The sequence below is a fragment of the Zosterops lateralis genome (assembly GCF_965231275.1).
Source record: "Zosterops lateralis genome assembly, chromosome: W".
In the NCBI taxonomy this organism is placed as follows: domain Eukaryota; kingdom Metazoa; phylum Chordata; class Aves; order Passeriformes; family Zosteropidae; genus Zosterops; species Zosterops lateralis.
The window spans coordinates 919,376-944,447 of NC_139801.1; the positions used below are offsets into that span (position 1 = coordinate 919,376).

Here is a 25,072-nt window from a genome sequence, read left to right on the forward strand (position 1 = left end):
TGTTAGACATAACAAAGGAGTCCACGATATGGGATAGAGAGCACTGTCAGCCCAGGACATGGAGTTAACTTTCTTCATTGTAGATGGTATAGTGCTGTGGTTTTGATCTGACTAAAACAGTGTTCTGGCTATTGCTGAACAGTACTTGCATAGTATCTAGTCTTTTTGTTTTCTCTCTGTGGTGCACCCAATGAGTAGGCTGGGGATGAATAAGAAGTTTTGAGGGGACATAACCTGAACTGCTGACTTGGCTTAATCAAAGTGATATGTCATGCTGCGAGGATTGACTGACACAGACTTCGCTTATGCCAGCAAAGCAAAGCCAGTTTATTACTCAAGTTCACCAGTATTTATAGGTCACTATGTTAGTACAAAATTTTCCACTCCAACCCCTTTGTCCCTGTCCCCTTTAGAAACACAATCTTCTGATTATTCTTCTTACGCTAGTAATGTCCTATGTTATCTCTTTTACCAGCAAAGTCCTTGTATCTTCCCTTGTCAGAACGGTCAGCATCAGAGGGTCAGAGTGACCAGACATGATGTCTTCACTTCTGTTCTTGCCTTGAGTTTATCTTTCCCTCGGCTTTCACTTTACCAGGGCCAAAAGGTCTGCAGTGCTACCCAGTTCAGCTTCTGGAGCTGTCTGATCTCCAACATCATGCTATATGATGTCATGCTTAGCAAAAAACCTGAGTGGATGGGAGTTTGGGGAAGGTAGCCATTGTTCGGAGACTGGCTGTGTGTTAGTATGCTTATAGGAGGTGGCACATGGTTACCTTTGCATCACTTTTTTTTTCTTTGTTCCTTCATCTTAGTAAGCTGTTTATCTCAATCTATGAGTTTTCTTGCTTTTGTCTTTCCAATTCTCTTCCTCCATTGCACTGAAGGAAGGGTGGAGTGAATGAAGGGCTGGCTGGGGATTTAGCTGTCAGCCAGGTCCAACCCACCAATGCTAGGAGCAGACAAATTTAAGATGGGCATATGCTTGCAGTAAGTGAAGTCTTGAAAGCAGTTGGACAGATCTGTAGAAAAAACTTTTATAGAGTGACAGTAACACAGCATACAACTCTGTTGTGGTTTAAGACCAGCTGGGAACTAAGCCTCACACGGCTGTTCCTTCACTTTCCCCTGGTAGAATGGGGGAGACAATCAAAAGGGAAAACTGAGAAAACTCATGGGTTGAGATAGAGACAGTTTAATACAGAAAGCAAAAGCCACATGTGCAAGCAAAGGAAAACAAGGAATTTGGTCACTCCTTCCCATGGGCAGGCAGGTGTTCAGCCATTTCCATCATACATAACAGTTACTTGGGAAGACAAATGCCATCACTCCAAATGTCCTCCACTTCCTTCTTCTTCCCTCAGCTTTATATGCTGAGCATGATGTCATATGGTCTGGAATACCCCTTTGGTCAGTTGGGGTCAGCTGTCCCAGCTGTGTTCCGTCCCAACTTCTTGTGCACCCCCAGCCTACTTACTGGCAGGGGGGGTATGAAAAGCAGAAAAGGCCTTGATGCTGTGCAAGCTCTTCTTATCAATAACAAAACCATCCCTGTATTTTCACACACTGTTTCAGTGCAAATCCAAATCATAGTCCCATGCTAGCTACTAGGAAGAAAACTAACTATTCCAGTGAAAACTAGCACAAACTGCAAGTCCTGGAAATGGAGGAGCAAATATAGACTGTCCATAATGCTTGTTTAAGAGCATAGTAGACTAAAGCAAATTATTTATAGCCAATAGTGTACATGATATGCCTAGGAAAACGTGTCATGGAAAAAGGATTTACTGGAATATGGCTGGATTACAGTATAGGATGACTAAGGCTGAGTCTCATGACAGTTAACCTGATCTGACTTGGCAATGCAATTCTTGCCTTGTCCCTTCTAACCATACAAGTGCTTGCTTAGATCTAGTAGTATTCGATACAGGGCATTAATCACTTTCCTGCACTGACCTCTACTGTAGTATAAGACAAATGCCATTCCTGTTGAAGGGAAGATGACTGCTTAGAGCCATGCAGCTTGGGCAGCTGCAGTCCTGGCCTCAACTCTTGAGGGAATACAAGCCTAGGGCATGGATTTGGCATCTCTCTTCCAACAGTGAAGCTGGTCTGACTTTCCCTCCACCACAGCTAACCATTCTCTATCCCTCTTACAAACTGTAGTTTAAAGTAGCTTTGATGTGAAAACCCAATCTCTTCTGTGTTCACTAACTTCTCTTAGAAATAACTTTTTTCTGGTGACAGGTGCAAGTCAAAACCTATGTTGAGTATTTAAAGTAAGAGTAGAGATACTTCAGCAGAAAATTATCTTCAGTATGAGGTAGAAATACTTCCATCTTAGAAGTAAACTGTTGCAGCCCAAATGCATATTAAAGGGAAAAACTTCCAAAAATGAAGGATGTAGATGCTAGCATTTAATGCATCAATGAATTATAAGGAAATACAAATAACAAAGTATGAATAACCAAATCGAAAGAAAGCAAATAAAATACTATCAAAAAGCATCTACACCATGTTCAAATTTTTATTTGACTTAACCTTATGATGCTGTCGTGTTTCTGTTTTAAGTTTAAGCTAAATCTATTTAACTATTAGCTACTGGAACTACTTCATGAAAAATGTGGTGAGTGCTGGTCTGAACTAGATCAGATAGTCCTGGAGCACAGTTCAGAGCACAAGAATAATTTGCATAAGGACATTTAATTCTGTTGCTGTACATATAAGCTTTTATTTTGTATCAACTACACACAGTTGCAAAAGCTGTTTTATATATTAATCAACATTTAAGAAGATCAAGATTGGAAGTGTGAAAAGGGGAAGTTTGCTGTTCCTATGATTAATTTTCCTCTTTTCTCCAATTGTCCCCCAGATGAAATTACTGAAGCAAAATCTGGGACTGCAACTCCACAGAGATCAGGTTCTGTGAGCAACTGTAGATCCTGTCAAAAAGATTCAGATGGTTATGCACAGGGAAAATCTGCAGATATATCCCTTACACCATCAGTGACCTCTTTGATTGATTCTTCTAAGGCTGAATTAACTCCAAGACCAGGGAGTCATACAGTAGAATTCTTTGAGATGTGTGCAAATCTTATTAAAATACTTGCACAATAAGTTTGAAAGTGGGCTTATTTCTTTTACAGCAATAAGCATGCCTAAATCATAGTCAGATGCTTCCAGTTATAATCAAATTAAATTAACTAAGGTGCTGAAAAAACTAGCCACACAATGCAATTTTCAGGGGGATTGGAATAATTATAGGCCATTATGTATATTATTTTGAAGCTGAATTCTGATTGTCCGCTGTCCAATAGCATAAAACAGGTGTAGGAAGTCATGTGCCCTTGGGGCAATGTTCATAACACTTTACACTGATTGCACATTAGAATTCAAATATTTAAGTTATGCTGGCCTTCTCGCTTTTTTCACTGATAATACATACATCTAATGCACTGTAAGTTAATGTTTTTCAATGGCTTAAGTATGACTTGATCATCTATAGTTGTGCCTTAGTTGATCAGAATTGTCAGCATCTAACAGTAATATGTTAAAACTGCTGATTCTTCCCTCTTATTTGACAGTAAATGATAAAGAATAGTTTAATGTATTATAATATACTACTTTTAATAACAGATAAATTTGATTAAATGCATGCAAATCCAGCCAGGTGAAAATATATGTAGGGGCTTTGTAATGCACTCAGGGTGAAATTCTGTGGGCTGTAAAACAATTCAGGCCACAGCAGTGGTGAGAGGCTTAATGCTGAGAAGACTTGGCACCCTGTGGGCTGAAATAAAATGTGGTTCTATGAAGAACTGTCAGCGGGTTCCTGATCTGTGCAGATTTAGTAGCTCATATCTTAGTGTGGTAGCAGCACAGCAGTTCCCCACTGCTACTGCAGGCTGAGAATCCTGTTCCTTATAAACACATGTATGTAGTTAATAGCACAGCTCTAGGGCCTCTTGCATGCCATTCCAGAATCTAAAATTTTCACTTTTAAAAATATGTTCATACTTTGATACAGCTGTTTATATCATGTTACCTTGCCATATATGTTGTAGAATTCATATTGCAGTTGAAAATACATATATAGGTTTAGGTTTTTCAAAGCTGCCTTTATAGCGAACTCTGCCATTTAAATTGTGGCATTAATAATCCAACTCTTCAGTTGAACATTTAAAACTGATCATGACAATTTATCATATAATCATAGAATGGTTTGGGTGGGGAGGAACCTTAAAGATTATCTGCTTCTAACTCCCTGCCATGGGCAGGGACATCTTCCACTGGACCAAGTTGCTCCAAGCCCCATCCAACCTGACCTTGAACACTTCCAGGGATGGGGTGTCCACAACCTCTCTGGGCAACCTGTGCCAGGGCCTCACCACATTCATAGTAAAGAACTTCTTCTTAATATCTAATCTAAACTTGCTCTCCTTCAGCTTAGGGCCATTCCCCCTTCCCCTGTCACTGCATGCCCTTGTGAAAAGTCCCTCTCCATGTACCTTGTAGGCCCCCTTTAGGTACTGGAAGGCTGCAATAAGGTCACCCCAGAGCCTTCTCTGCTCCAGGCTGAACAGCCCTAAATCTCTCAGCCTGTCTTCATAGGGAGGTGTTTCAGCCCTCCAATCCTCTTTGTGGCCTCCTCTGGACTTGTTCTAAAAGGTCAATGTCTTTTCTTATGTTGGGGGCCCCAGAGGTGGATGCAGGACTGCAGGTGGGATCTCACAAGAAGAGAGTAGAGGAGCAGAATCACCTCCCTCGACCAGCTGGGTATGCAGTGATAGGATAAGGGGGAATGGCCTTAAGCTGAAGAAGAGCAGGTTTAGATTAGATATTAGGAAAAAATTCTTTATTATAAGGGTGGTCAGGCACTGGCACAGGTTGCCCAGAGAGGTTGTGGACATCCCATCCCTGGAAGTGTTCAAGGTCAGGTTGGATGGGGCTTGGAGCAATCTGGTCTAGTGGAAGGTGTCCCTGCCCATGGCAGGGGGGTTGGAAGCAGATGATTTTTAAGGTCCCTTCTGACCCCAGCCATTCTGTGATTCTATATCGAGCTTCTCATCCACAACCATCCTCAGTCCTCCCAGGGCTAATTCTTGATCCATTCTATGCCCAGCCTTTACTTGTGCTTGGGATTCAAAAAAATTTTAACAGTGCATTTCTGTTACCAGTGTCATAAATCCTACCACAGTTATGGTTTTTGCAATGTTTTCAGAACAAAATTGAACCTTAAATGCTAAAGTCTTAGCTAGTACTTGCACAAAAACATTTAATGTCTTGTTAACTGGATGTAATTATCGACAGTTCCATTTTCATCTGGCACTAATAGATAGAAACATTGCACAATAAACTATGCCATAAAACATTCCCATTCATCAATGAGCATTCTCTTCAAAATTAACTTCATGACCTACTTTCAAAGATTGCTCTCCTGGTTAGAGACCAGAAACAAGGCATTACTATGAACAGTAGTCTTGACCCTGAAAATGAATGTGAGTTATTGTCAATGTCTAGCTGAAAAATGCTAGCTACACCTATAAGATTAGTCTATTTCAGGCCAACTGGTTACAGTTATAAATATGCACAGCACAGAATTTGAACAAACTTAAAGCTGCTTAAGACCTGGAGCTGCTGTAACTGTGTTCTGAACTGGGAAATGGTGTCTTCTGCCTAATACATAGGTACATGTTACAACTCCAGTTCTTTATCCTCAAGTGTCACACACTGTCCCCATAATGCAAGGTTGTATTACTGTATCTCAAGTGGAAGATTTCTCTTAAATAATGCTTTGGGTTTAAATTCCTGAGATTGAGATGTCAACATGAGACCAGATGCCAATACTACTTAAGTGGGGGTTTGTGTTACGTGGGGTCTTTTAAAGCTTTGTAAGAAATGATTTTGATGTACTAAATAAATCAGTGTATTTATTTTTGTTCCCCTTTTATTTTGAATTTGGTAAATATTGTACAATATAACAAATGCAGAGGGATTTTTTTTTTTTAATTGCAGTAGTTTCTCATCTGGAATTGGTTTAGAATCACTGAAAGGGTCTCTGTGTATGTTAAACTAAATATTTGTAAGTAGTATCTGGTCTTGGTTTGCAAATTTGTAATGCTGACCACAAGTGCAAGGTGTCAAGGTGCAAATATCTTAATTTTTATATACTTTTTGACACTCATGCATTAAAGCAACCTTGGTTATTTTGTCTCAGTATCTGATAGTTGAAGAGAGTTTCTGGCAGAAGTGTACAGTATGTATAGCTTTATTTAAAGTAAATTTTATTGGTATGATAAATCAGTTTTGATGGACAAAAGTTTCATGACGGAACAGAGTTGGGGTGGGGTTTGGGGTTTTTTGTTTGTTTGTTTGTTTGTTTGTTGTGGGAATCTACTTATACAGTGGGGGGGAGGGGGGGGGAGGGAGAAAGGGGGACTGACAAACTCTTTGAATCCAGAACAGTTGTCTGTTGTGTAACTTTCCTATGCTTTGTAGATCTTGCTTGTTGAAACTGCTCTCTTCAGATGTTCCTACTGATCTTGCAGATCATGTTTTAGCATCACACTAATATCTGCCAATAGGTTGTGAAACAAAACTTCACTGAGAAATCTGCCAGGACTGTAAGGAGGCAACTTATGCAAATATACCAATTGGTGTATATTCCCACTAGAGTATGCTGAATTGTCTTTGTATTGTAATTTTTTTAAAAATGTGGGTAAACACGATTGACCATGTACATTATAACTCACGAGGTAATGGATAAAAATTTCGTCCTGATAGTGCAATATTTTTTTTAAATTCATGGCTGTTTTGATATGAGTGTTTAATACAAACTTGGAAATAAACTATATTTTACCAGTTGATTACTATTATAAGATTTAAAGACCTATTTGTTAGCAAAGATGTGCCTAGTACCTGTGTTGTGGGTTGGTTTGCTTTTTTTTTTTTTTTTTTTTTTTTTCCCAAAGCTGAATGGTTCAAATGCTTGTTTATCGCATAATAAGCCCTCAATGGACCTGGCTTCTGGTTTCCTGCCATCTCCCTATTGGTTGTGCTGGGCCTTGTTCCCAGCTAGGGTGACCTCCCCCTGCTGAAAGCATCTTTCCTGAGGATACTTTGCTGGCTGTGGAGTGGCTATGGGGAGAAGCTTCCCCCATAGGCAGCCAGTCAGAAGGCATTTGGGATGGTGCAGCAGGTGGTCTGTGAGGCCATTGCAGCTCATAGTGGTTTTCTTGTCCTAAAAGTAGGGTTCATTCACCCAGTGTGCAAGAAGCCAATCTAGACACAGAGTTGAGTTTTTTGTTAATTACATGTCAGTGCAGGGATGGGTGCTGAATCCACAAAGCTGGCATACCCTCAGTATGTCAGCTCTCTGTATTTATACACTTCCAACAGTGAAAGATCAACATTTCCCATATGTGAAACAACTTAAAGCCATTGACTACACCTTCCTTCATCTCTGTTTAAAGATCCAGCACGTGAGTATTTTACAGTACTTGCTCTGGAGAAGAGGCTTATGTGAGTAAGGGACAATTAAAGCTGGGTATTTTAATAAGTTAATTTTAATATGTTAATGGATAAAGGTTAACTCAAAGTTCAAACAAAATTCTTTGGCTTTATCAGCAGCTTATTACTGTGTTATATCCTTGTTGAGTGCATTTATGGTGTAATCCAGCTCTTGCTTCTTAGGTCATGGCTCCTAGTTTCTGGTAGCTATCTATGTTAGTGTTGAAACACATAATCACAGAATGATTATATAAAGGTGTTTTTATTGAAGAGCTCTGGGAATCAGGGGTAAAGGGTACAGACCCAAATCTGACTCCAACATGGATTTGAGGTGGACATGTTTTTATGCCCTTTCATTATATAACTATATATTAATTATTAAACCCATATTGTTCTATTGTATACATTGACCTTATCCAAGCATGAATTCTTGTAGTTTTCATCAGGCCCCCCAAACATAATTTCTCATGATTCTTATTATGATTAAACAATAATCATATTCAATTACCAATCATTACATTTAACAATCATATCATTTATCATATGATGATTATGCAGATGCAGTTTCACATGATCTAGTAAAGACAAAGCCTAACCTTCATTCCCAGGACCTACCCAGCCCTGGTTCCCTTTCCCAGGCCTACCCAGGCCCAACCTTTCTTTCCACCCCCCCGAATCTATTGTATACAATTCCCATGATTTTAAAAACATTTTATCCCTATGCTATCATCTATAGAAATAAAAGTATATTATGTATACTACACATCTCCTCTTTGAGACTTGTTTAAAAATACTTCTTTTTCTTCAAGTCTCATTTTCGTGCCATTTCTTTAGCATGGTTCATTTTGTTGCTTCCCTTTCTTGCCATTCAACATCTGCTAAAAAGTTTTGCTTAGTTCTTAGGAGATGTTTGGCTAATTGTCATTCCCAAAAATCCTGTCTAGCTTTTATATATTTTACTTCCTATTCTTTCCCTTTTAAATCTGGGGTCATCATCATTATTTTTTGTTCTTTGTTTTCCATGGTCATTTTAGTAAAACAAAAAGAGCAACAATGGATTGTAACAGACAAATGCTGGTACCACTATAACAATTAGTCCTGTTATTCTCCTAAACCAACTCCCCAAGTCTGGTAACCAAGATGTAAGCCACTTCCATACTTCAGCAAAACATAAGGATGTATCATCACTTTGTATTTCATGTAATAGTTTTACTTTCCTTATAAGATAATTCATTAACATTTCTAGGCTTAAGCAAACCAATATTTTTATAGATTACCACTATAGCTATAGGTAGCAATATCACTTATACACAAAACAATAACAACAGTCCTTAAGGACCATCTATTTCAAGGTTTCTAATTCAAGGGGATTCAGATTCTCAGGTGCAATTCATTAGATAAGGTTCTTGTGTAGTTTCATTTTTTTATGGCCCCAATGCTGTCAATATCCACTGGTGATCCAGAGGAGCTATCTTCAGTCTCAAATTGTGAATCCAGTAGTTAATTCCTTCTACCTTTACTGCTGCGTAGGTTGTTAAAAGTACCAAAGAGTCCTTTCCACTTTTCCATTAATGGCTCAACCTTCCAAGTTTGAATGTAGACCAAGTCTCCAGGTTTGAAATAATGCACTAGAGAGCCCAGAAGTAGTGGAGCCCACTGGTTGAGATACCCATGCAGGGAGGGTAATGCCTGAGAAAGAGATAGCAAATAATTTCTCACAGGTCCCTCCCCTTATAAGTGCATTTGGTTAGTTAGATTTCCTGACAGGATATGGTTTTCCTTCAAAGGGACTTCCTCCCTCTCTAACCCATAGAGTTATCTTGATTCTCATCAATAAAATAGGTAAAACCTCCACCCGTTTAGGATGTGTTTCCTGACATAATTTTGTGATTTGCCTCTTGAGAGTCTGTTGGAATAAGGCCTACAACCATGAGGTATGCCATGACATATGCCATAAAATATGTGTTGAAGGGATTAATGTGAGCATGATAGCCTGCTGATGGGGCTGATAGGTTGTTGGGCAGATGCTAGATGACCCTTATCCCTGCAATTGGCCAGATGAAAGAAGAAGTGATACTAAGGCATCACAGTTCTGTTCCACCCTTGCACAAGATCCACAGCCTTTGTAACATCTCTGTTACTCTTGATATCCCTAATTTACATATAAAGTGGCTACCCTCCCCCATTTATGATGGCAGTAACAGGATATTTGACTGCTGTCTTGGTTTGGAAAGACAGATGTCTGCTAAGGAAGGCAGGAGCCTCCCTTGGAATGGAGAATGTAAACCCCCTCCCTCTGAACTATTATAAATTTGAAATTAAGGGTCTCTCAGGCAAAGATATGGGAATAGGAATAACAGTTCTTTACTAAGAAGATTAAAATAAAAATGCGGCAGTACGAAAAACCAACCAAATGAAAACACTGACAGAGTCAGAATACAACCTGACACCGTGTTGGTCAGAGTGTTGGTAGCAGTTCAATCAAGTCCTCCTGGAGTGACACATGTGGTTCTGTTGAAGCAATGATTCTGTAGAAGGATGTAGTTTTCCTCTGAAAGTCTAGTGGTAGCGAGATGGGTCCAGTCTTCCTCTAGGAATCCAGTGGAAACAGGCTACCGTGTTGTTCTGACTCACAGATTTTTATCCAGTTAGGAATGCTTGGCTCCTCCAGCTGGGTGGAGCATCTCACAATAGGATGATGTAATTTTATCAGTCATGCAGTGAGACTCAATGGCCCATTAACAGAAGATATCTTCCCCCCCCCCCCCCCCCCCGGAGTTATGAGGGGTGGGTCATGGAAGAGATAAAGAACACTGCTCCACCTGGTTTTAACGGATGATAATAGAATACATACTTTTGGTTACATCTTGCATTGCAACCTAAGACAACTGCAGTCTCATCTCCACTTCTCCCAAGAATGAGAATATGACCATCTTGCAGACAAGTTGATAGGCTTTTTCCTCTCCTCCTCAAAGCAGGGACACCTCTGATAAGATTTGTGCATCTATGTCAGAGTGTACCTGGGAACACTTGATTATAGTGCTATACACTTATATTTTGTAGATCTACTGAATTTATCACCATCAGTCTAAGAAGAATCTATAATCTCTTGCTTCAATAAACCACACTACTTGTGAATCTGTGATCGTAGAAGTTCTTATTGAACACAACCAAATTTGTAGTGTTAAACTGGTATACTGCACTACTGGTGAATCTTTGATCGAGAATGAGACCAGACTTACAGTGTAACCCATACTATTTGTGCATTTGGGATCTTATTAAAGGTGACCAGACTTATAGTGCTGAATTAGTTCCAATCAGAAATTAAACCCAGCTGAATCCAGCCCCTCTGACCTATGAGGACCAACTGGAACAACAGGGTTTATTTTCTGCAAAATTTCTATTCCCTTAGCTCAAAAAACTCTGATTCATTCTATTTTTCCACTTGATTGCAGTCTCCAGGGACTGTGCAAATCCCATTTCATTCAGTGAAAATTTTATACATGCTAAACTACCTCTGAAATAAAATGGGGTCCATTATATGAGAATAGACCTTCAAGGATCTCAAACCTAGGAATTATTTCCTTTAGCAGAATTGTAGCAACCTCTCTAGCTTGATTGTTACAACATGGGAAAGCCTCTGGCCATTCTGAGAAGGTACCCCACTAAAATGAGCAGATATTGTTGCTGTTACTGTTCATTTTCTTTTCTTATTGCTGTTTCCAGTAAATTTTTCTTAGCTCAACCCATGATCTTCACCTTTTGTGCCTCCAATTGTTAGCTCCATCCCACCACAGCTTCATGCCATTGCCTTATGTTCTGTCACCAGAGATGAGATCAGTGCCTGCCTCTCCATTTCCCCTTGTGAGGAAGCTGTAGGCTGCAATGAGGTCTCCCCTCAGTCTCCTCCAGGTTGAACAAGCCAAGTGACCTCAGACACTTCTTGTATGGCTTCCTCTCTAGGCTCATCACCTGCCCCAACTGGCTGGTGATGCTGTGCCTGATGCACCTTAGGACACGGTTGGCCCTCTTGGCTGCCAGGAGAAACCACTGATTTAAACTTGTCATCAACTTGGACCCCCAGGTCCCTTTCTGTGGTGCTGCTCTCCAACCTCTCATTCCTCAGTCTGTACATATATCCAAAGTTGTTCTGTCACTGGTACAGAACCTGGCACTTGTCTTTGTTGAACTTCATACAGTTGGTGATTGCCCAGTCCTCTAATTTGTCTAGGTCTCTCTGCAGGGCCTCTATTGGTTTTGCACGGCCTGGTTTTTGGTAGCAGGGGGACCACAAAAATGGCTCCTGTGAAAAGCTGCTGGAAGCTTCCATCATGTCCAGCAGAACCAATCTCTGATGGCTTCAAAGATGGACATGCTGCTGGCCAAAACTGGGCCAATGAGAGAGGTTGGTAATGCCTCTGTGATGACATACTTAAGAAGAAAAAAAAAAGTCACATTTTTTTGCTTCTAGTCAGAGAAAAGGAGGAGATGAGAACATGTGAGGGAAAACAAGATGGCGACACCAAGGTCAGGGGAGAAGGAGGGGGAAGAGGTGCTCCAGGTGCCGAAGCCAAGATTCTTCTGCAGCCCATGGTAAAGACCATGGTGAAGCAGGTTGGCCCCTGCAGCCCATAGGCCTATGGGGGATGCAGAGATCCACCCATAGCCTGTGCGGGAGGTACTCATGTTGGAGCGGGGGGATGCCTGGAGGAGGCTATGGTCCAGTGGGATAGCCGGTGGAGAGAGAGGGCCCCTGCTTCCAGGCTGGAACAGCCTGTCCTTGGAGGACTGCACCCTGTGGGAAGAGAGCCACGTCGCAGCAGTTTTGGGAGGACTGTCTGCCTGTGGGAGGGACTCAGGTTTCCAGCAGGTGTGGTAGGACTGCTGTTCGTGAGAGTGGACCCATGTTGGAGAAGTTCACAGAGAACTGTCTTCTGTGTGAGGGACCCCACAGCCTCACAGGGGAAGCACTCCTCTCCCACAGCAGCAGCAGAAAATCTCGGTGATGAACTGACCCAAAAAACCCTCATGCCGTCTCCCTGCACTGTTGGTGGGAAGGATGGAGGGGCTGGGGCGAAAAAGGTGTTTTAAGGGCTTATTTTACTTCTAATTATCCTCCTCTGATTCTGTTAGTAATAAATTTCACTTTGCAACCTTAAGTTGAGCCTGTTTTGCCCTTGAAGTGTTTTCCCCGGTCCTTATCTCACTCATGAACCCTTCATTATTTTTTTTTTCTCTTCTCCACTGCTCAGCTGTAGCAGGGGAGGGTGAGCATGTGACTCTCATGGGTGTCTGGCGTTGGGCCAGCGTCAAACCATGACAGCCTCTCTGTCTTCAAGGTAGTCAAGAGCTCCTCCTAACTTAGTATCATCTGCAAACTTTGTATCCCTTTGAGTCCTGCATCCAAGTCATCTATGAAGATGTTGAAGAGCACTGGAGCCCTGTGGAACCCCACTAGTGACCAGCCAGCCTTTTGTAACCCCATTCAGTTATAACACTTTGTGCCCAACCCATGAGCCAGTTGCTTACCCACTGTATGACATGTTTATCCAGCTGAATGCTGGACATTTTGTCCAGAAGGGTACTGTGAGAGAGAGTATCAAAAGCTTCATTGAAATCTGCAAAGATTCCATCAACTGGCTTCCCTTGATCAACTAGGTGGATTACCATGCCATAAAAGGAAATCAGATTTGACAAGCGGGACTTTCTCCCCCATTAAACCATGCTGGCTGTGACCAATGACTGCATTGTCTTTCAGGTATTTTTCAGTATTGGGTTTGCATGGCCTGGGTTTTGGTAGCAGGGTTGACCACAGAGGTGGCTTTTGTGAGAAGATGCTAGAAGGTTCCACCATGTCCAGCAGAGCCAATCCCTGGTGGCTCCAAAGATGGATGTGCTGCTGGCCAAGGCTGGGCCAATTAGAAATGGCAGTAATTCCTCTGTGATAAAATATTTAAGAAAAAAACAAAACAAAAAGTTGTTGCGCAGTTTTAATTCCACCCAGAGAAGAGTGGAGTGAGAACGAGAAAAACAACTATGCAGACACCAAGGTCAGTGAAGAATGCGGGTGTCCTGGTTTAGGATAAATTAGGGGAGACCCTCCAAAGGAATCCCCTAATAACAAAACCTCTACCACCCCTCCTCCAGCCCTGGGTCTGGGAAGGAATTTCTCGAACAAAGTGGAAAAAACTGGTTTATTGACAAATGAAAAAAAAAACCACCCCCCGACACAAGGGTAAAGGAAAAAAAAAAAGCTCAGGTTACTGTGAGGGGGAGGGCGCAGAGCTTCTTTCGCGGGCCTCGGAGATCCTCGGACTTCTCAGGTCAGGTCAGGTCCGGTGCCGGTCCAAATCTTAAAGGGGAGGGAGGAAAGAAAGGGAAAAGAGGGAAAGAAAAAAACAAACAGAGGCGGCAGAAAGAGAAAAAGAGCAAGCAAAGCAGCAAGCCAAGCAGCAAAAAGCCAAGCGGCAAAAGCCAAGCCAGAGCAGCTATCACTGTTCCCAGACTGCCTTCAGGCTTTCTGGGCTCGTTGTGATATCGTGAACTTTAGGCAGGTCCAGACCCTGGCAGAAGCGTGCATAAATCAGAGAAGGAGCGAACTCACAATCGGTAGTAGAGAAGGTGTTTATTCAGGGTGGAAACCTGAGCAGTCCAGGCTTGAGTGTGTGTCCGAAGGTGAGGGATCCAAGAGAGTGAATTTCCGTCTCTCTTGCTCTTATCAAGAGGGGTGGAACTGAATACCAATGAGGGGGAGTGACCCACAGGAGAGGATGTAACATTACCATTTAGGGTTTGAAAGGGGTGGGGTGTTACCTGAGACCTCTCTGGCCAACTGGTCTGGCCAGAGCCACCAAGTATCTGGGTGTACCCGAGATAAGATATAATAGATCATTAACGACTGGAGCTGGGGCTATCATAGACATACAATGGAGGTGGCCCAGGCCTATTGTGTAACTTAACGATTGTACTTAAGGGGTGTGGAGACTGCAGGAATGAAACCTTATAAAACCTTAATAAAAATTATACCAAATTAAAAAACTTAATTCTACACCACTACAAGCAACCAAAAAGCCAGCAGCCGAGAGAGAGAGAGTGCCAGCCGAGCCAACAGCAAAAGTCCCAGCCCTCCCCCCCAAAGGGGGGAGGGAGACGGGACAGCTGTTAGGCATAACAAGGTAGTCCACGATATGGGATAGGAGGCACCGTCAACCCAGAACATTCCACCCCTTATCCCATATCGTGGACACACAATAAAAAACTTCCATCTCACTTACTCAGACCTTCGACACTTACACATTTCCATCCGTCTTACTTGCTCAGACCTTTGACACTTATACGTTTCCTTCTGTTTCATGTCTGACTGATCTAACACACAGACAATGGTAGTAACATTCAGCACATATGAGTCTTACCCCACATTCATATCTCCCTGAGGTACACATCGTGTTGTTCCATCTTTCTGCATTATCCACCATGTATAACCCGGTCCTTGAGCAGAGACAATTCCACGGATGGGTTTGGCTGTACTCGAGGCAGGGTTGATCCATACTGTCTTTCCCAACAAACCTCTAACATGGGCCACTGGGGCTTTATCTCCATCTACTATATTAAGGAGCTGGGACTGAGCAGGACCTGCTCGGTTGGTAGAACCTCGGGTGTTAACTAACCAGGTGGCCTTTGCTAAATGCTGCTCCCAGTTTTTTAAGGACTCCCCACCCAATGCTTTCAGGGTGGTTTTTAACAACCCATTGTACCTCTCCACTTTACCTGCAGCTGGTGCATGGTAGGGGATATGGTATACCCACTCAATGCCATGTTCCCTAGACCAGGTTTTAATAAGATTATTTTTAAAATGAGTCCCATTGTCTGACTCAATTCTCGGGAATACCGTGCCTCCAAAGGACCTGCTTTTCAAGGCCCAGGATGATGTTGCGGGCTGTAGCATGAGACACAGGGTAGGTTTCCAACCATCCCGTGGTGGCTTCTACCATGGTCAGCACATTGTGCTTGCCTTGTCGGGTTTGAGGCAGTGTGATGTAATCAATCTGCCAGGCCTCCCCATACTTGTACTTAGACCACCGCCCTCCATACTAGAGGGGCTTCATCCGCTTGGCTTGTTTAATGGCAGCGCACGTCTCACAGTCATGGATAACCTGAGAAATGCTGTCCATGGTTAGATCCATCCCTCGGTCTCGTGTCCACTTATAGGTGGCATCTCTACCTTGGTGACCTGAGGCATCATGGGCCCATCGTGCTAGGAACAACTCTCCCTTGTGCTCCCAGTCAAGGTCTATCTTCAACTCCCCTATCTTTGCAGCTTGATCTACCTGCTGATTGTTTTGCTGCTCCTCATTCGCTCTACTTCTGGGGACATGGGCATCTACCTGGCGAATCTTCACAGGTAGTTTTTCTAACTGGGCAGCAATATCTTTCCACTGTTCAGCAGCCCAAATTGGTTTTCCTCTACGCTGCCAGTTCACCTCTTTCCATTTCTTCAGCCATCCCCACAGAGCGTTGGCTACCATCCAAGAATCAGTATACAGATAGAGCCTTAGCCACTTCTCTCTCTCTGCAATATCTAGGGCCAGTTGAATGGCTTTGAGTTCAGCAAATTGACTGGATCCACCCTCTCCTTCAGTGGCCTCTGCGACCTGTCGTGTGGGGCTCCATACAGCTGCTTTCCACCTCCGACTCATCCCTATGACGCGGCAGGAACCATCGGTGAATAAAGCGTAACATGCTTCCTCTGCCGGCAGCTGGTTGTATGGTGGAGCTTCCTCAACCCGGGTCACTGGTTCTTGTTCATCTGCGACACTGAAACTTTCACCTTCGGGCCAGTTCGTAATTACTTCCAGAATTCCAGGGCGATTCAGTTTCCCAACTCGGGCGCGTTGTGTAATGAGGGCAATCCACTTGCTCCAGGTAGCACTGGTGGCATGGTGGGTGGAGGGAACCTTTCCTCTAAACATCCACCCTAGCACCAGTAGTTGGGGTGCCAGGAGGAGTTGTGCTTCTGTACCAATCACCTCCAAAGCAGCTTGGATTCCCTTTTAGGCGGCCAAGATTTCCTTTTCCGTTGGGGTGTAGTTATCTTCAGACTCCCTGTAGCTCCAACTCCAGAATCCCAGTGGTCGGCCTCGGGTCTCACCAGGTACCTTTTGCCAAAGGCTCCAGGACAGACCATGACTCCCAGCTGCAGAGTAGAGCACATTCTTCACATCTGGTCCCGTTCTGACTGGGTCGAGGGCTACAGCATGAGCAATCTCCTGCTTGATCTGGGTGAAAGCTTGTTGCTGCTCAGGGCCCCAATAGAAATCGTTCTTCTTGCTGGTAACCAGATTAAATGGGCTCACAATCTGACTGTACTCAGGAATGTGCATCCTCCAGAAACCTATGGCACCTAAGAAAGCTTGTGTTTCCTTCTTATCCGTTGGGGGAGACATAGCTGTGATTTTGTTAAGGACATCTGTAGGAATCTGGCGCCGTCCATCTTGCCACTTCACTCCTAGGAACTGGATCTCCCGAGCAGGTCCCTTAACTTTACTTTTCTTAACAGCAAAGCCAGCTTCCAGGAGAATTTGGATGATTTTCTCCCCTTTTTCGAACACTTCTGTTGCTGTGTTTCTCCACACAATGATATCATCAATATATTGTAGATGTTCTGGAGCCTTACCCTTTTCTAGTGTGGCTTGAATCAGTCCATGACATATGGTAGGACTGTGTTTCCACCCCTGGGGCAGTCGGTTCCAGGTGTACTGCACTCCCCTCCACGTAAAGGCAAACTGAGGCTGGCATTCGGCTGCCAGAGGAATAGAGAAAAATGCGTTGGCGATGTCGATAGTGGCGTACCACTTTGCTGCCTTGGACTCCAGCTCGTACTGCAGTTCCAGCATGTCTGGTACAGCTGCGCTCAGAGGTGGAGTCACTTCATTCAAGGCACGATAATCCACAGTCAATCTCCATTCTCCGTCAGATTTCCGCACCAGCCAGATGGGGCTGTTGAAGGGTGAGTGGGTTTTGCTGACCACCCCTTGGCTCTCCAGCTCTCGAATCATCTTGTGGATGGGGATCATGGCATCTCGAGTTGTTCTATATTGCCGCCGATGCACTATTGAAGTGGCAATTGGTACCATTTGTTCTTCTCCCTTTAAAAGTCCTACTGTGATCAGGTTCTCAGACAGTCCAGGCAAGGTGTTCAACTGTCGAATGCTTTCTGCCATCACAGTTGCTACTCCGAAGGCCCACCTGAACCCTTTCGGGTCTTTAAAATACCCACTCCGGAGGTAATCTATGCCCAAGATGCATGGGGCCTCTGGGCCAGTCGCAATAGGGTGTTTCTTCCACTCATTCCTAGTCAGGCTCACATCTGCCTCCACCAACGTATAGTCCTGTGATCCCCTGGTCACACCAGCAATAGAAACCGATTCTGCCCCTACATATCTCGATGGGATCAATGTACACTGCGAGCCAGTGTCAACCAAAGCCTTATAGTCTTGTGGCTTCAATGTGCCAGGCCAACGAGCCCACACAGTCCAAAACACACAATTTTCCCTAACCTCTGCCTGGCTAGAGGCAGGGCCCCTCTAAGCATGATTATCCTTTCCTGGGGTATATGTCTTAGAGGTTCCTTCAAGGGGATCGGACATGTCATCATCATCATCATACTTGACATCCTGGCTGCGAACAACTGGAGCTGCTCTCTGTTTAGTGAGACTTCCTCTTTGAAACCTACCTTCCTTCAAATTACATACCCGTTGTGCCAAAACAGCAGTGGGCTTTCCATCCCATCTCCTCATGTTCTCTCCAGATTCACGCAAGAAGAACCACAACTCAGCTTGTGGGGTGTACCTTCTCTCCCCATTAAAGGAGCACCTGCGTTGGATACCAGGGCCTCTAATTTGCACAGCCGAGATTTGGAGGAAGTCCTCCTTAATCTCTTCCCTGAGTTTCCTATGATTCTCCTCTATTTTGTCCTCTAATTTCTGCAGTCGTGTTTCCACAGCTGCAATTCTGGCTTGAGTTGGGCCATGTACAGCATCAGCATATGCTCGAAGCTTTTTCGCCATATTGAGCACAGTCTCATATGTCACCTCCCGCTTCATTATTGCTAGAGCAGAAGCGTATTTAGGTGGCCCAAGTCGCACAAGTTTCCTCCACATTACAGGTGTACATGGTACCAGGTCTGGATTCCTAGTTGTTACATCATCTGAAAAAATGAGCCCTGCTACCACCATCTCTCTCAGACGTTGGATCCCCTGTTCTATGGTCCTCCACTGTGTCTGCTGCAAATAGAGGTCATCTGCACACAGGTATCTTTGTGCTACACCGTCCAGGATCCATTCCCAGAGGCTGTGAGGGCTAGCCTCCCTCATCATGCCCTGGTCGATGACAGGATCAAGTGACAGAGATCCCAAATGCCTCGCTTCAGTGCCATCCAGAACTGTAGCCTCCCCTGCAGCATCCCAGAGGCGGACTAACCAACTTATTATAGGTTCATCGGGTTGTTGCCTGTAATCCTTTCTTAGGCCTCGAAGGTCCTTTAGGGAAAAGGAATCAATATTGGCTCCAGAACTTACACCCCTCGATGTGGTTTCTGATTTTGGTGAAGGTCCTTCTCCTGGATCACCATCATCATCATCCTCCACCTTGCGATCGGTCTTACTTGTACACTTTCTGCCTCTTGTATTAGCAGCAACAGCCCTTGGTTGAGGCCTACTGTCTGGTTCAGCTACTGGCCTGGAGCCTGGGATATTAGCTGCAGCCTGAGTGACTGGGATGGTAACTAGTTTATCTCCCTGTTCCCTGTCTTCTGTCTGTCGCCCTTCAGTATCTAAGAGAGTACGATAAACATATGCCAGGGCCCAGCTCACTGCAATAATCCTTTTCTCCTTAGTATTACCATGGCACTTCTCTTTCAAGTACTTTGCCACCTCAGCTGGGTTCTGAATTTGTTCAGATGGGAAGTCCCAGACTATAGGATCAGAGAACTCCTTTAAAATTTGGCCCATATCTTCCCATTTCCCACTCTACTCAAGATTTCTCCTATTTGGCTTTACCCCTTAAACAGAAGTCACATTAGCCCCTTTGGAAATCTCAGCTTTCATTTTATATAAACTGCAGACAGTATAGAGGAAGCTTACTAAATTAAATGCCAGAAAGATGGTCTCTTTAACACTCAGGGGAAATTGAACATTTTGTAATAGAGATATAAACAATTCAAAGGAGAAGAGGGAAAACAGAGGCTGAAAAAACTCTTCCCCTGCTTCTCCCCTAACAAACTGAGTGCCCAACCATAACAACGAACCATCAAGCATATTTACAACCCTCCTGTAAATCATCACAAACAAGCCCAGCCCAATGAATATTCTGGTTAGTGTCCCACGGCTACACAAATTACATATAAGGAGAAATACCAAAGCTATCTCAGAGTAAGGAAATAACCCTAGACACCACAGAGGTAGAAAACCTCAAAAAACCCTAGGGACCAGAAATATTGGTAGGCTTTCACCCGAAATGACATTATGAGCCCAGAAAAAATCATCCTGATACACCCACAAAACAATAAGAACCACCAATATTATTATTAAGGTTTTTTCCACTTTCTTTGACTCAGTGTCCTGGTTTAGGATATATTAGGGTAGACCCTCCAAAGGAATCCCCTAATAACAAAACCTCTACCACCCCTCCTCCAGCCCTGGGTCTGGGAAGGAATTTCTCGAACAAAGTGGAAAAAAACAGTTTATTGACAAATGAAAAAAAACCACCCCCCGACACAAGGGTAAAGGAAAAAAAAAAAGCTCAGGTTACTGTGAGGGGGAGGGCGCAGAGCTTCTTTCGCGGGCCTCGGAGATTCTCGGACTTCTCAGGTCAGGTCAGGTCTGGTGCCGGTCCAAATCTTAAAGGGGAGGGGGGAAAGAAAGGGAAAAGAGGGAAAGAAAAAAACAAACAGAGGCGGCAGAAAGAGAAAAAGAGCAAGCAAAGCAGCAAGCCAAGCAGCAAAAAGCCAAGTGGCAAAAGCCAAGCCAGAGCAGCCAAAAAGCCAGCAGCCGAGAGAGAGAGTGCCAGCCGAGCCAACAGCAAAAGTCCCAGCCCCCCCCCGCGAAAGTGGGGGGGGGACGGGACAGCTGTTAAAAATAACAAGGTAGTCCACGATATGGGATAGGAGGCACCGTCAACCCAGAACAGCGGGAGAGGATGTGCTCCAGGCACCAGAGCTGAGATTCCTCTGCAGCCTGTGGTGATGACCATGGTGAAGCAGGCTTTCCCTTTGCAGCCCATGGAGGTCCATGGGGAAGCAGAGATCCACCTGCAGCCCGTGGAGGAGCCCCATGCTGGAGTGGGTGGATGCCTGGGAGGGGGTTATGATCCTTTGGGAGACCTGTGGAGAGAGGGGCCCTGCTCCTATGCTGAAACAGCCTGTCCTTGAAGAACTTCACCCCTTGGAAGAGTGACCCATGTTGCAGAAGTTTGAGGGGGACTGTTGCCTATGGGATGGACTCATGTCAAAGAAGTTCATTGAGAACTGTCTGCTATGGGAGGGACCCCACAGTGCAGCAGCGTAACGACTCCTCCCTGAGCAGTGGGAGAGGCTACAGATGATGCACTGACCATAACCCCCATTCCCTGTCTCCTTGGGTAGGAGGGGTAGGAGGTAGAGCTGAAAGGAGAAAAGAGTGGGGAGAGAAGGTGTTTTTAAGGGCTTATTTTGCTTCTCATTATCCTGCTCTGATTTTGTTAGTAATAAATCCATATCTCTAATTTCAGCCTCTTTTGTCCATGATGGTATTTGATGAGTGATTTCTCCCAGTCCTTATCTCAACCCATGAACCCTTTGTTATATTTTCTCTCCTCTGTTCAGCTGCAGAGGGGAGTGAGCGAGTGGCTTTCATGAGTGCCTGGCATCTGGCCCGGGTAAACCCACAACCCTCCCAGAATAATCTTTTCCATGTTTTTACCAGGCACTGAAGTGAGCTTCTAATAAACTGGGACCTCTCCAGATTCCCAAGACATTCAAAAATCATTGAAAGGAGTCTCATGATGACATCAGCCAACTCTTTGAGTATTCTCAGATGAATCCCATCAGTCCTCATAGACTTATAGGGATCCAGCTGGAGCAGCAGATCCTGCACAAGTTCAGACTCAATTTGGATTTTATTATTCTCACAGCCATGGTCATTCAGCTCAGGGTACTGGGAGCCTCAGAACCCATCATCAGTGTTGAAGACAGCAGGAAAGAAAATATTAAAGATCTCTGCCTTGTCTATGTCCCTGTTTCTGAGGTCACCATCCTCATTATCTAACAGGCTGATATTATTTCTGCACTGCCTTTTGCTATTAAAATATTTAGTAAAGCATTTTTATATTGTCCTCTACAGTACTGACCAACTTCAATCAATCTTTGGCCACACAAATCTTCTCCCTATTGTGGCAAGCTGTATCCCTGAATTTATCTCACGTCACCTGACCTTGCTTCCTCTTTTTTACCTTAGCATCAAAAGAAGATCCCTGATCAGCCAAGCTGGCTTTCTGCCTCACCTGCTTGATTTCTGAGATTTTGGAATTGCCTGCTTGTCCCAGTTTGAGACAAGTTAGGAAGAAACATCCTGAAAGGAGTCTCCTCTAAAAAGGCAGGTTTCAACACTCCCTCCCCCCACCAGTTCAAAAGGAATTTCTTGGAGGAAAGTGAAAAAACATGTTTATTTAACAAACAGAGTGCATGTAAGCACAGGAAAAAGAATAAATAATGTTAGATATTGAAACCTTCTCCCTGTGGAGAAAGTTGGTGGATTCAGAGTTCTTTCTGTAGGTGTGGCTTGGCTCCTTCCAAGGTCTGGAGCCAGGATGTAGCATCCCAGGGCCTCCCTGACGTAAGTGCTGGAGAAACTCCAGCTAGCTCAGACTCCTCCAGCACGTGTCATGTGGGGCTGCCTCCGCACCAATTCAGGCTTGGGTGGTGGTTAGAGTGAAGCTGCTGAGTTCTGCAGCAGCTAGACTGCTCTCAAACAGTAGTAGATTGTGCTGTGCCGTGGGTTGAGGCAAGGAATGGAGAGAGGGACCCTCAGGCGTGTCTCAGAGGTTTATCCCCCTAAGGCATGCCACTGAAAAAGCAGAATATCCCACGCTTACAGTGTCTTTTTAAACTGGGGCGTAATGAGAGGAGGTTACAGATTTCCAGCCAACCAGGGATACAACAGGGCGGGGGGTGAGGAGGGACCCAAGGCTTAACAGACTATAGGGGAGGCAAGGGGCATGGAAAGGGTCACAAACATGAAAAAATGAATAATATTAAACAATGAAACCTCTTGCTGTTCTGAAGAGATGGCAAATTCAGAAAGTCCTTTTGTAGTTCAGAGAGTCCTCTGTGGGTGTCTCAGCCTTGCTCAGTCTCCCTCAATCCCTCTGGAGAAGGAATCCAGTGTCCAGGCTGCAGAGCAGCTTGGGGGGGGGGCTGGGCAATGGTCCAGGTGTTCTGGACTGGACAGAAGCTGAACAGTTCCAGAAAAAAGACACAGTCCTGGGAAAACCTTTTTTGCCTTAGCTAACGAGGAAAACCAGCAGAAGAAAAAGCAAAGAAAAACTCCCTTTCTCTGCAAAAGCCAAGAACTCAGGGAGCACTGCACTCCTTATCTCTCTGTGTTTTGAATACAAGCAGGGAGAAATTCCTCTGCTTCTCCCCCCCCCCGCTTCTTTCTCTCTCTCTGGGTCTCGCTTAAAGCTAAAGGACCCATTTCTGAGCAGAAAAACAGACAGTGGAGATACTGGACCATACAGTCACCCCAGGACATGACTATTGTATAGTTATATAGTTCCTAGCTATCTCCAGTACTTTTCCCTACTTTTTCCCTACCCTGATAGGCAGAAAGACGAAACACATTCCAGAGGATCCAAACCCTGGGGGTCCAAGACTCCTATCCTATCTTGGTTCTTCCTGGGAGCCAAGGATGAAATACCCTCCTCAGATGCATTTTCATAAACAAAATTTAGTTTCCATCTAAAGGGGGGGCTACCAATGAGGTGGAACCAAAGGGGGGGGGGGGGAATTACTTCATCATTTGTGCTTCTAATTGGAGAGTCTTGTCAATTATGCTAATTTTCTAAACTTATAAAACTATATTCACTCCATTCAGGGATGGACATTTTTCCATATCTGCCCCTGGAGGCCTCCAATAAAGACCAGACTTTATATGACCTCCTATATTAATATTGTCTTGGAAGTGTGTTGTTTCATTTCTAGGTCTTTAAAGCATCAGCACCTTCAGAAGCGTTTTCCCTGGGGACCTTGCTAACTAGTTCCCTGAGCGGCCTGAAGTCTGCTCTCCTCATGTCCAGGGTTGAAGTTTTCATAAGTTTTCCTGGCAGTTTTCCTTCTCTCAACAGAGAGTTTAAACTTGACTGCTTCATGGTTGCTGTGGCCAAGGCAGCCACCAATCACCACTTAATTCAGGAGATCCCTGTAGTGGTTTTGGTTTGCCAATTTGAGTTTCCCGGCTGGTACACAAAATAATGTGGTGGGTCTAATGTTGGCTGAATGCCAATACACCTATCAGAATTATTTACTCCTTTTCTGCTGCAAGATAGCATTAGGAGAAGAGCAAAGAAGGCTCAAAACTCTAAAGGGTATAAAGAAAACTTCATTTAAACAGAATTGAAAGAAAAAAAAAAAAAGAATCAGAATAAAACCTTCAGAACACTTCTCCCCCAACAACCTTCTTTTCTTTCCCACTGACAATGCACAGAGACAAAACCTTGGGACTTAGGTCCATTTACCACCTCTAAAAGAGTCTTTCATCAGTTCTTTTAGCAAGAGAAGTCTCTTTTGCTATGTCATGGAGACTTCTCTACAAAAAAACAGTTCTCTGGTGGCTTCAATTCTCACGAATAGCAGCTGCCCAGAAATCTGTATATGTGAAATCCCTCCCATCTCATGCAGCCTTCCCACAGCTGTGTTCATGGGCCATGTCAAACTCATGGGGTACTATTTTAAGGATGAGCTGTTCAAAACCAAAGGTTCTCTTCATCTATCTCTGAGATCATCTTCCTCTCTGGGAACAGAGGTCTTCTTTCCCTGAGGGCAAAGGGTCTTCACTCTCATCTCTCTCTCTGTTCAAGCTTCTCATAAGATCACAGCTACTTCAACATTTACTTGCTTCAGCACAAATGCCTTTGCTCATGTCTGCAATTTGAACGCTCCATCTCCCCATACTGTTTCCATGAATTAAAGGGATATTCTGGTGTATCACAGTCCATCACCATGGCCTTGAAAAAGAATTTCAGCTTAAGACTAAAGCATCTCCTCATTCTCCTCCCATCTAGGACTTGACCCCTTCTTTACTGACCTTGGTGTCTTCATGTTGTTTCTCTGTCTTCACTCTGTCCTTTTCTCTCACTTGAGGGAGGATCAATACTCTGCAAGTTTCATCTGTGCAATGAAAGAGTTAATATCTTTCCCAAGGCCTGCAGAGGTCATGATGGTTTCTACCGGGCGGTGGTTGAAGCAGTCACGGTGATAGATTCAGGCCGTGCTGGGGCTGTGCCAGGATCTCAGGGGGCCTGGCCAGAATGG

At 44.1% G+C, this 25,072-nt stretch overlaps 1 protein-coding gene across 7 annotated transcripts in view; it reads left to right on the plus strand.

Moving 5' to 3' along the window:
• Positions 1 to 25,072, plus strand: part of LOC310922100 (5'-AMP-activated protein kinase catalytic subunit alpha-1-like) — a 125,215-nt gene that overhangs the window by 83,007 nt on the left and 17,136 nt on the right. For 2 of the 7 annotated variants that reach the window (XM_083882444.1, XM_083882450.1), the window contains exon 9: positions 2,873 to 6,405. The exons of 2 other annotated variants lie outside the window; for them this stretch is intronic. In XM_083882444.1, coding sequence (XP_083738570.1) covers positions 2,873 to 3,117 — 245 coding nt within the window. In that variant the 3' untranslated portion in view covers positions 3,118 to 6,405. 3 more of the 7 variants (XM_083882445.1, XM_083882446.1, XM_083882447.1) reach the window with 3 other exon arrangements.